The sequence below is a fragment of the Trachurus trachurus genome (assembly GCF_905171665.1).
Source record: "Trachurus trachurus genome assembly, chromosome: 1".
Classification (NCBI taxonomy): domain Eukaryota; kingdom Metazoa; phylum Chordata; class Actinopteri; order Carangiformes; family Carangidae; genus Trachurus; species Trachurus trachurus.
This window is the reverse complement of record NC_139891.1, coordinates 3918929-3930431: the sequence shown is the minus strand read 5'-3', so window position 1 is coordinate 3930431 and position 11503 is coordinate 3918929. Positions and strand designations below refer to the sequence as shown.

The 11503-nt window shown below is 40.6% G+C and overlaps 1 protein-coding gene across 1 annotated transcript; it reads left to right on the top strand.

Moving 5' to 3' along the window:
* Positions 1-5886: 5886 nt before the first annotated feature.
* On the top strand, positions 5887-9092 carry LOC310992154 (perforin-1-like; the record flags this gene model as incomplete). Its single annotated transcript, XM_083980163.1, has 3 exons — positions 5887-6422; positions 6589-7760; positions 8953-9092. The coding sequence occupies 3 exons, from the start codon at positions 5887-5889 to the stop codon at positions 9090-9092; spliced, it is 1848 nt and encodes a 615-aa protein (XP_083836289.1).
* Positions 9093-11503: the final 2411 nt, after the last annotated feature.

The following is an 11503-nucleotide window of genomic DNA, read 5'->3' as shown; positions in this document are numbered from 1 at the left end:
GTAACTCAGAGAAGGCACGGAGAACTCTGAAAATTCTCACAGTTCTTAGTCGACATGAGGGTGAGTAGATAATGAGTGAAATTTGTATTTTGGGTGAACTATCCCTTTAATTGTCCCTTGGGGACAAATAAGGTTCTTGATTGATTGATTGATTGTGTTATGGGTATAGGTGTGTATGGGTATGTTTGTGTTTGCTCTTCCCTTGTCCCAGGTCCCTGTGCGCTGTGCGTCATGTGTCATCGCTCCTCCTCTCTCCATGTCCTTGCCGGAAGCCGGAAGCCGGGACACTTTAAAAGCCGCCCGGAAGAGAAAGTCAGTGGGCACAGTCTGCTTGTGGCTGCCTGCCGCACACCACGTTCTTCGATTGCTTTTGCTTTGTATGTCTTTGTTTGGGGAATAGAGTGCCGAAGCGGAAGCAGGAAGTAACGGCCCCATGGGACTTCAATTCGAGAAAAGGCTCCATAGAAATGAACGAGACTCCAAGATTTATTTCGTGATCCGTTTGAATTGTGCCATGACAAAAAAATATGTCCTCTACCTGTTTAAAACATCACGTTTCATGCCGAGAAATCAGCAGTTTGTTGTAAAACGGCAACAGAAGAATGTATTTTGTGTGACGACGCTCTGCGGACTACAAATCTGTGTCCCACAAAAAATACGTCACCAACTGACGTATTTTTATAAAAAGCAAGACATTCGAGAGACACACAAAAGTAGTTACCACGAGTGGATTTAGGATGAACTGGATAGAGCATCAACTACAATATTTTCGTGGCCTTTCTTAAGATGAATGTTAAAGTTGCAATTTTGGAACATATTGGCCCAACACATAAGCCTTTGGTTGCTATTGTACATACAATGCAAGAATGACCACATTGTGACTGCACTAGCAACACGTTCTCACCCCCAGTGCGTCAACAGCCTGACGAACGGTCACTGTCCCTCCTCGTCACATGTCTGACTCATTAGGTGCCCGTTTTTCGTCAGGTTTTGACGCGCTCGGCTTTCAGTTGATTCCAATGCAATCCCCTTCGCGGCGATATGTGACGCTCAGAGCAAGTGATCCAGCCGACCCGGCTGCGGCACTGACAGACGCTGTGAGCAGAGGAAAACTTTTTTTTTTTTTTTTTTTTTAACTTTTCCTTAAATCTTTATTGAACCTGATGCTGCTGTGTCTGACGTAGCTTTCGGCAAGGACGTCCTTTCGGTTATTTATTTATTTATTTATTTATTTATTTAGTGATCATGGTGTTTGGTGCAGAATAATCAATCAATAAATAAATAAATTACGTCCTTGTCGGAAGCTGCGTCAGACCAGGAGGGGGGGGGGGTTGTGGATTCTACAGGTGAAGACCACTTCCGCGTTCAAAAAGCTGCTCTGTTTAATCAATATTCTGAAGAAAGATCTGATTATTAGCCATAACGCTGTAACCATCCAAGGAAGACTGTGTAACAATATTATGTGCTTCTGCTGAATCCTAAAGCCCTGTGTAATATCAACTTTATTTTAAGAAAACACGCTTTGTTTCCAATGTCATATCACAGAGAAGCACTACATTACCCATAATCCTCATATTTATCAGCGACGTGTCTGATTGGTTGAGCTTGCTGTTACCAGCAAATGAAAAAATAAAACAAATTGAGCTTATATTATTTTCTTAGTAACTAAAAGGTCTTAACATCTTTTTTGTTTTCAACATTGAATAAAAAAAAGGGTGCTATATTGTTAAAATTCAACAATAAAGTGCATAAAAGTTGGCTTGACTTCTTTCTTTTTTTCTTTTTTTTCATAATTTTCACCAGCATCTTTCTGGTCCACATCACATCACATTTATTGTAATTTTTAATTCAATGAGTGACATTTTATTTTTTATCTGAAAAACATTATTATGAATTCAAGGGTCAGAGGTCACTGATTAGTGTTAAATTTAACCTTTTTGACCCTGTTTCCTTGAATAAATCACTAAGACTTTGATGCGGGAAGCTGAGATTTTGATTTGATTTTGTTCAGAGCACTAGGGACAAAGTTTCTGTAGAATTTCAGACCTGTCGGACGTCCAGAAGGGTCACAGCTGACCGTCCAGGCTCGTTTCTCGGCCTTCAAAGCCTAGATTTAGAAGCCTTTTGTCTAATAACGTCCACATCCTTGGGGTTATAAGGCTGAAAGTTTCATGCATTTGTCCGGGGCCTAAGGCCATCCACCATGTGCAATTTCAAACCCGTGTGACCTTCACAAGTGTCAAAGGTCGCTGATCTGTGACCTTTTTGACCCCGTTTCCTTGAATAAAACACCAAGACTTTGATGCAGGAAGATGAGCTTTTAATATGTGGTCCAGAATGTCTAGTAGATTGTGTGTGCAAAAGATTCAGAGCTCTGTGACATTCAGAAGGGTCACAAATAGCCAAAAAGCAATGCTCCTTTCTCTGACCTTATATTAAAGGAGAAATGCAATTCTTTAATAGCTTCCAGATGCTTTGGCCTATCAGGCTGAATTTTTAGCTACAGGAGCTGGTGTACGATCAGGAAGTAGGGGAGCTGTGCATAAAGCCAATTGGTAAGTGTCAAAGGTCACAGGGGTCAAACATCAAAGTGAATCCAGCCATTCCTGCTTTTTCTCAACAAAACATACACGCTTTAAGTTATCATCATGAAATATTAATAGGTTGTATATCAGAGAGTCCTCTATCAGAATATTTTGGTCCCGTTGCTCTAGGGGCCCCGGGAGGCCCCGGGGGGCCACTTGGCTTTCCCATGCTCCCACAGAGTTGGGTGTCGGGGTGATGGATAAGGGCCTCACCATGAGTCCACAGGCCAAGTTTCAAGTGATTTGGTCGGTTTCTATGGAAACGGCGGCCTCAAGGATACAGAGGAATGCGACTGTTTGAAGCCCGCCTCTCGAAAAGTAATGGCTCGATCAGGACCGAACACACATCTACGCGTTCGTCTTGGGCCCCCGAACCATATATTACGAAATCAGAACTGCACGACTTTTGGAAATGTGTTTTGTCTATTTCGGCTTTTCAGACTCAGAGTCTGTCAGACTTAAAGCGTGAGAGACCCTCTTAGTCAGAAAAGCCGAAATAGACAAAACACATTTCCAAAAGTCGTACAGTTCTGATTTCGTAATATATGGTTCGGGGGCCCAAGACGAACGCGTAGATGTGTGTTCGGTCCTGATTGAGCCATTACTTTTCGAGAGGCGGGGCTTCAAACAGCCGCATTCCTCTGTATCCTTGAGGCCGCTGGTTCCATAGAAACCGACCAAATCACTTGAAACTTGGCCTGTGGACTCATGGTGAGGCCCTTATCCATCACCCCGACACCCAACTCTGTGGGAGCATGGGAAAGCAAAGTGGCCCCACAGGGCCCCCCGGGGCCCCTAGAGCAACGGGACCAAAATATTCTGATAGAGGACTCTCTGATATACAACCTATTAATATTTCATGATGATAACTTAAAGCGTGTATGTTTTGTTGAGAAAAAGCAGGAATGGCTGGATTCACTTTGATGTTTGACCCCTGTGACCTTTGACACTTACCAATTGGCTTTATGCACAGCTCCCCTACTTCCTGATCGTACACCTCCTTTAGCTAAAAATTCAGCCTGATAGGCCAAAGCATCTGGAAGCTATTAAAGAATTGCATTTCTCCTTTAATATAAGGTCAGAGAAAGGAGCATTGCTTTTTGGCTATTTGTGACCCTTCTGAATGTCACAGAGCTCTGAATCTTTTGCACACACAATCTACTAGACATTCTGGACCACATATTAAAAGCTCATCTTCCTGCATCAAAGTCTTGGTGTTTTATTCAAGGAAACGGGGTCAAAAAGGTCACAGATCAGCGACCTTTGACACTTGTGAAGGTCACACGGGTTTGAAATTGCACATGGTGGATGGCCTTAGGCCCCGGACAAATGCATGAAACTTTCAGCCTTATAACCCCAAGGATGTGGACGTTATTAGACAAAAGGCTTCTAAATCTAGGCTTTGAAGGCCGAGAAACGAGCCTGGACGGTCAGCTGTGACCCTTCTGGACGTCCGACAGGTCTGAAATTCTACAGAAACTTTGTCCCTAGTGCTCTGAACAAAATCAAATCAAAATCTCAGCTTCCCGCATCAAAGTCTTAGTGATTTATTCAAGGAAACAGGGTCAAAAAGGTTAGATTTAACACTAATCAGTGACCTCTGACCCTTGAATTCATAATAATGTTTTTCAGATAAAAAATAAAATGTCACTCATTGAATTAAAAATTACAATAAATGTGATGTGTGAAAGATGCTGGTGAAAATTATGAAAAAAAAGAAAAAAAAGAAAGAAGTCAAGCCAACTTTTATGCACTTTATTGTTGAATTTTAACAATATAGCACCCTTTTTTTATTCAATGTTGAAAACAAAAAAGATGTTAAGACCTTTTAGTTACTAAGAAAATAATATAAGCTCAATTTGTTTTATTTTTTCATTTGCTGGTAACAGCAAGCTCAACCAATCAGACACGTCGCTGATAAATATGAGGATTATGGGTAATGTAGTGCTTCTCTGTGATATGACATTGGAAACAAAGCGTGTTTTCTTAAAATAAAGTTGATATTACACAGGGCTTTAGGATTCAGCAGAAGCACATAATATTGTTACACAGTCTTCCTTGGATGGTTACAGCGTTATGGCTAATAATCAGATCTTTCTTCAGAATATTGATTAAACAGAGCAGCTTTTTGAACGCGGAAGTGGTCTTCACCTGTAGAATCCACAACCCCCCCCTCCTGGTCTGACGCAGCTTCCGACAAGGACGTAATTTATTTATTTATTGATTGATTATTCTGCACCAAACACCATGATCACTAAATAAATAAATAAATAAATAACCGAAAGGACGTCCTTGCCGAAAGCTACGTCAGACACAGCAGCATCAGGTTCAATAAAGATTTAAGGAAAAGTAAAAAAAAAAAAAAAAAGTTTTCCTCTGCTCACAGCGTCTGTCAGTGCCGCAGCCGGCTCCGCTGGATCACTTGCTCTGAGCGTCACATATCGCCGCGAAGGGGATTGCATTGGAATCAACTGAAAGCCGAGCGCGTCAAAACCTGACGAAAAACGGGCACCTAATGAGTCAGACATGTGACGAGGAGGGACAGTGACCGTTCGTCAGGCTGTTGACGCACTGGGGGTGAGAACGTGTTGGCACTAGACATGTTTTGCTTTCCCTTGGAGCTTGGGTGTAGTACCACAGTAAACTATGTGTAATTCATGTATAACAATTGTGTATTTGGCTATAATTTTGCTATTTGTTTCATTGTTTGATTGTCTGAAATTAATATAATACATTAAAAAGGCCTATGTATGTACAGTGTAATGCTAGTTTACATTATAATACTTTATGTTAGGGGAATCCCGCATCGGGCAGCCCTTTCCTGCATGTCATTCCCCCTCTCTGCCTCCCCATTTCTTATCTCTCTCTCGACTGCACTATCGATTAAAGGCAATAACCCCCACCCCAAAAACAAAAATAAATATGTTAAAGTGGCATTAATATGAGAATGTCATGCCAAACACCCCCACCCCTTTCTCATGTTCTCAAGTTCAGGTTGTGAAAATAACAAAGGAAGTCAAGACTCCACCTCCTCATATACATAACATTAATATAGCTCAGATATTGTAAGTTACTGAACAGTGGGCTGTCAACATTCAAGGTACGGTAAGACCTTAATGTCCCCATCTGACACTAATAAGAATAATAGACCAGAATAATATTTCACAAATTTAAAATTCTTCCTTTACCTTGGTGCAGTCCAGTTTATACTGAAATTCTTCATTCTAAGTGTGCATTACTAAGCTGTTTTTTTTCTTGTTTTTTCCCAATTCATGTAATTTTATCTTCTACACAGCTACAGATGGCTCTGCTGTGGCAACTCATGCTCCTGTGCTGGGCATGGAGTCCTATGTGTCTGCCATCAAGAGTCAGCTTCATTGGGACACCTCAAGAGTGTGAAAAGGCACACTTTGTCCCTGGTTACAATCTGGGTGGAGAAGGCTTTGACATCGTTACCATGGAGCGGAAAGGTGCCTATGTCATCGACACTGAAACATGGAAGCTCAAAAATGGCACTTGCAGGCTGTACAGGAACAACTACATGAATGGGGAAAAACAGAAGGTACCAGTTTCTGTGGCGGACTGGAGAACCCTCCCCATGTGCAGTTTAAAGGTCTCCACAACTGAATATGATTCTGTCGAAACTCTTGTCAATGGGTCCACATCGTCTGTGTCCAATGATTGGAAGATCGGCCTTGAAGTCCCTGTAGACCCCAGTGTGACCGTTGGTGTTGGGTTAGGAGGTTCCCACTCCAGAGATGCAACCTTTGGAATGCAAAAGTCAAAAAGAGACCGCTACAGCTTCTTTCGCCAGTCAGTCTACTGTAAATTCTATAAGTGAGTATGTGAACAAATCTTTATTTTCTTGACATTAACAGTGAACCTTGCTTGCTTGATTTCTTTGACTCTGGTGCTTTGTTTCACAGTACAGTGACAAAAATTATGCTGAAACTATACTTAAAAAAACCCATAAACCATAACATGTAAATTCTCCTCTTCACAGCTACAGAGTGACAACAAATCCTCCACTGAGTCATGATTTTCAAACAGCTGTCAACTCCCTTCCCTCCTATACACAAAAAGATGAGTCATCGTATCGCGATCTAATCGACACCTATGGTACACATTACATCCTAAAAGTGTCTCTGGGAGGAGAAATAAAAGCAATCACTGCTGTCAAGACTTGTGAGGCTACCATGAATGGAATGTCCTCAACAGAGGTGAAAGATTGTTTGTCAGTCGAGGCCTCAGCTAGTTTTGCCAAATCAGCCAGTGTAGAGGCCATGACCAAGCATTGTCAGGAAAAAAAGAAGAAATTAAACCACAACCAAAGTTTCAGCAGCACGTTTAATGAGCGTAACACAGAGGTCATTGGTGGAAACATTGAAGGAACTGATATTCTCTTTCAAGGCCAATCAGATCCTTCTGTGTATAACAACTGGCTAAACTCACTGAAAACCATCCCTGATGTGGTCCGATACAACTTGAAGCCCCTGCACACCATACTGCCAAACGGTCATCCTGCACAGGCCGGACTCAAGAGAGAGGTGGAGAAGTACATCAAGAAAAATGCAGTGCTGAAGAAATGTTCAGAAACCTGTAAGATTGGGCATCGATCTGGCACAAGGGATCCTTGTGATTGTGTCTGTAACAGTAACCAGAATATGAAGTCAAACTGCTGTCCTGCTGCCAGAGGTCTGGCAACTCTAGAGGTATTTAAGCTTTATGCGCGGGGTCTCTATGGTGATGAGTGGGGTAAGACAGATGGTTCAGTGGAGGTCAAATATGGTGATCAGACAAAGCGCACTATGATCATAAGTAACAACGACAATCCTAGATGGCCAGAAAGATTTGAATTTGGAAGTATCAGCATCAACATGAAAAACAAACTTACGTTCAGTATTTATGATGAGGATACTTACTGGAATAGTGATAAGCTTGGTAAGTGTTCATTTGATCTGCGTAGTGGGACAGTGATAGACAGCTGCATGTTAAATCATGGTACCTTCTTCTTCTCCTACAAAGTGCAGTGTGCACCAAGTCTTGGTGGTCAACAGTGTCAGGACTACATATCTTCCCCAATGAGTCCCTCTCTGTCCAAGGTCTTCTACACAAGAAACGGGGTCCTTGCTGGAGAGTCAGGGGACAAACACCCAAACTTGTTCAGTCAGTCAGGTAGAGGTCAGCTGTTGAGATAAGATGGAGAAAGACAACATCTGTTGCCTACTTTTGTCACCTATTTTGCTTTTAAATTGTTACTCATTTCTGTGAAAAAATATTCACATCTCTGAAAAATTTAAGTTTTTCTTCTTCTTTTTTTTTGACATGTTTACCATTGAATCTATAAGAAAAGCATCAACAAAGACAATGCTGGTGTTGGTTTAGTTTTATTATCTCACAATAATGTATTCTTTTCTATTTTCCTTAGTTTCATATAGGCTTTAGATGTTAACAAGATAACTGTATGATTGTACGGTGAATATCTTGGTTATAGACAATGGCATCTTTTACACTTTTATTTTCTTATATTCAGTCTCTTTGACTTGTGTGAAAATAGAATTTGACATGACCTTTACCGTAATCTGTTCGTGGCTTTTCCTCATCCTCAGTTGCAAAATCTGCCAATAAAGCATCAACAAAGACAAAACGAGTGTCTGTGTGATTTTATGAACTACAAAAATGTTAGGAAATTGTGTTTTCTTCTTAATATCTAATACTGAGGTATATATTAATAATTAACTACAATGAAGACAATGGCTCTCCAATAAATCATGAGTTATTAAAGCCAGGAACGGAGGCCCTAAAACTGATACAACGCTGTTACAATGTCCAAGCTCCTACTAACAATACAATATCATTCTATCTAAAGGAAATTCAAATGAAAAACAGGGGAGCCCTGAAATGGCGTAGATAGGAACTGAAACCCCAAATAAAGGAAGAGAAACACATTTGCATAAAAGACAGAGGTCAATGAGTGAGGATAATAAACTGTCCTTGTGGGCCTTGTTCTTCATGCTGGTATCAAGAATTGTAGCATCCTAATGTTAAAGGTAGAGCCTGGAAGTTTTTGCTCCAAAATAACTGCCAGACTTATACAAATGAAATCCGTCTTAATCATCACCTATAAGGAAAATCTAAGACTAAATAATCATTTAGAATAGGGGAGAAATAAAAGTGCCGAGAACGCCACCTAGGTTGGAGAGCCTAGGACTCTTAAGAAAGACAGGTTCGTAAAATCAGGTTTGAGCAGAGTTAATAGGCCAATAAAGTCAATTGGGAATTTACAGTGTATTTATTATAAAACAGGATGGTCCAGTATGCATTCTTTTCTGGGATGTTTTTCAGTCCTAGTCCTCCCTCTGATCAGGCCGCAGTGGCTTCCACTGCCTGGTGCTCGATCTGCCTGTATGGTATAGAAAACACAGCCACCAATCTCCGGCCAACACAGCAGCTCTCGTACAGTACACTCGCTTCCTCCCGCCTGGCCCCACAGCTGGCCTTCCCTAGTCTGCCGCTCGATATCCAAAGGAGACACTCACACTTTTCCTGGGGAATAATGTCCTGTTATTCACCCAGGTTGGAATCTAGGCCGAACAGACGTGGGCTGCTGTGCTTCAGGTGTAGGTGGTCTCTGCAGTGGTGGTGGTCTTCTCGCCTTTTGTTCACCTGCTCCCTGTGTGAGGAGCATTATGCCGGCGTTTTCTACCAGCTGTAGCTCATAATGTTGATTAGTCTGCCGAATCTGTGTGTAGTTCAGGGTCAGTAGTAAATGAAAACACTTGCATGCAGTTCAACATAATCAAAACCTGTAAGAACATAAAATAACAATATAGTAAAGCAACACATGTGATATTTCATTACTTAAACACAGTAAGATGAAGAAAACATGCAACCAAAAACTGACCCCGTCCCATATGGGCTTCTAGTCCTGTGTGACCCCTCCCCCCCGCATGTATTTTGGTCTTTTTCTTTGTTTTGTTGTGAGACTTTCTGGGTGGAGAGTCAGTGTTTTCTCATCTATGTTCCCCAGGTCCTATGTTCCCCCCCAGCTACTTGTAGGCTATTAGAAATGATCATTTATATGTGTTTTTCTTGTCAGTCATATTTCCATTTAGTCCAGACCATGGAACCAAAAGCAGTGGAGAATCTATAATGAATTGCAGTAGATATGTTGAGTTGCAACACATTGTCTGTCATGCAACAGGTTTATAAAGCCATAAACAGCCACAATAGCTTATCAAACGCTCTGATCAAAAATAGACAGTGAACAGTGACAAGTGTGTGAAGGGCTCCATGTCGACTTTAACACTGTATAAAGAGTATCTGCATTTACTGTCAACTAGATTTGAATATTTGTTATCTATAAATTCTAGTAATGCAAAGCCAGCAATAAAATAAAATAAAAATTCTGAAAAATTCTATTTAACATGAATTTACCAAAGTTAACAAGTCAGTTGATGAATAAACAAACTAGATACCACTACAAAGGTAGAAATGCAGCAAGGTAGAGAGAGAGAGAGACAGACAACTGAACTTACATGCAGTGTTGGGGAAGCTACTTTGCAAGCGTACTGTAGCTTGTAAAAGTACATGTAGTTCAGCCCGGCAATAGTTTAAACAAACTACATTTCTACCCCTGGAGAAATGTAGTTTGTAGGTTTGTAGGTCCCTAAAAAAGGAGCTTTAGCGTGTTGTATTTTGATTGACGTATATGGCACTCAATGAGTTAACTTGAAGGACATGGACGGTGACTGTCAATTAAAGCGCCATCAGATGTGAGATGAAATGATGAAAGATAACTTCTTTCACTAGGACATTATGACTTCATATTTGTTACTTTGGTAATAATTTCTCTAATTTAATTTATCAGGTTACATCACCTGTTTGTTTGACATATGTTTCAAAAGTGCCTTTTATTCATTGTGATGAGACAGTAGCATTTTGCATGTGTCTGCACACTGACAGTGTGTCAACACAACATCCAAACTGTTTACAGTCATTATTTCAACTTAATTGGTTCATTTCAGTTCTACATGTATCAGAGGATATATTATTAATCATTAATGTGCACTGTCCCATCCAAATAAACAAATGAAGTAAAGTATTGGATTTCATCCTGACTACAACATAAAAGCTAAGAGCTTGCATTGGTTTTTAATTAGAGGTGAACAATTCAAGTAACTGCAGCTAAAACAAAAATAACTTTATCACTGACCAACCTGCCCTATGGGACATAGTGTACTCAGTAAGTGCTTCTTCTAGTGTTATGCTACAGAGCAATCCCAAAACCTGCTTATAAATGAGGAGAAACAAATAAATTCTAAAAGCACAGCACATGTATGGTGAAACGTAAACAGTACATTTACTTTTTTTTTTTTTTTTCAAAGGAGTTTAAATCGAAAGCAACTGGACTTAGTTATTTGTCTAGGAAGACGTTTCACCTCTCATCCAAGAGGCTTCATCAGTTCATAACCTCCTTTGAAATACTATGACCTGGACAAATGAGAATATGCACAGGCTTAGTACATTTACGGTAGATGGCATGTGAATTGAGCTATAGTAAACCACTGGTGTAATTCTGCCTACCCAGCCAGTTCAAAGGACACCTGAAGACAAAAGTTCCTGTGTTCCACCTGTCATGGCAGAAAATTAAATTCAAGAGCTGAAATTCACTTTCTAAAGTCATGTCAATAGTGCCATCTTCTGGACAAAGTGGAACCCCACAGATAAAGACATTGATATTCTATCATTTTGGTGAGCTACATTTTGCTCCAGCTGCTTGCTGAGCAGTTTGTGTTTATTGATACTATCAATGCGTGGGGACTGCTGGGGGGACTGCTGGGCTTTTGTTTGTTTTAGTTTATGTTTACTTGTTTGTATCACTCGTATGTTTTGTATTAAATCTCCTTTTAGTTAAT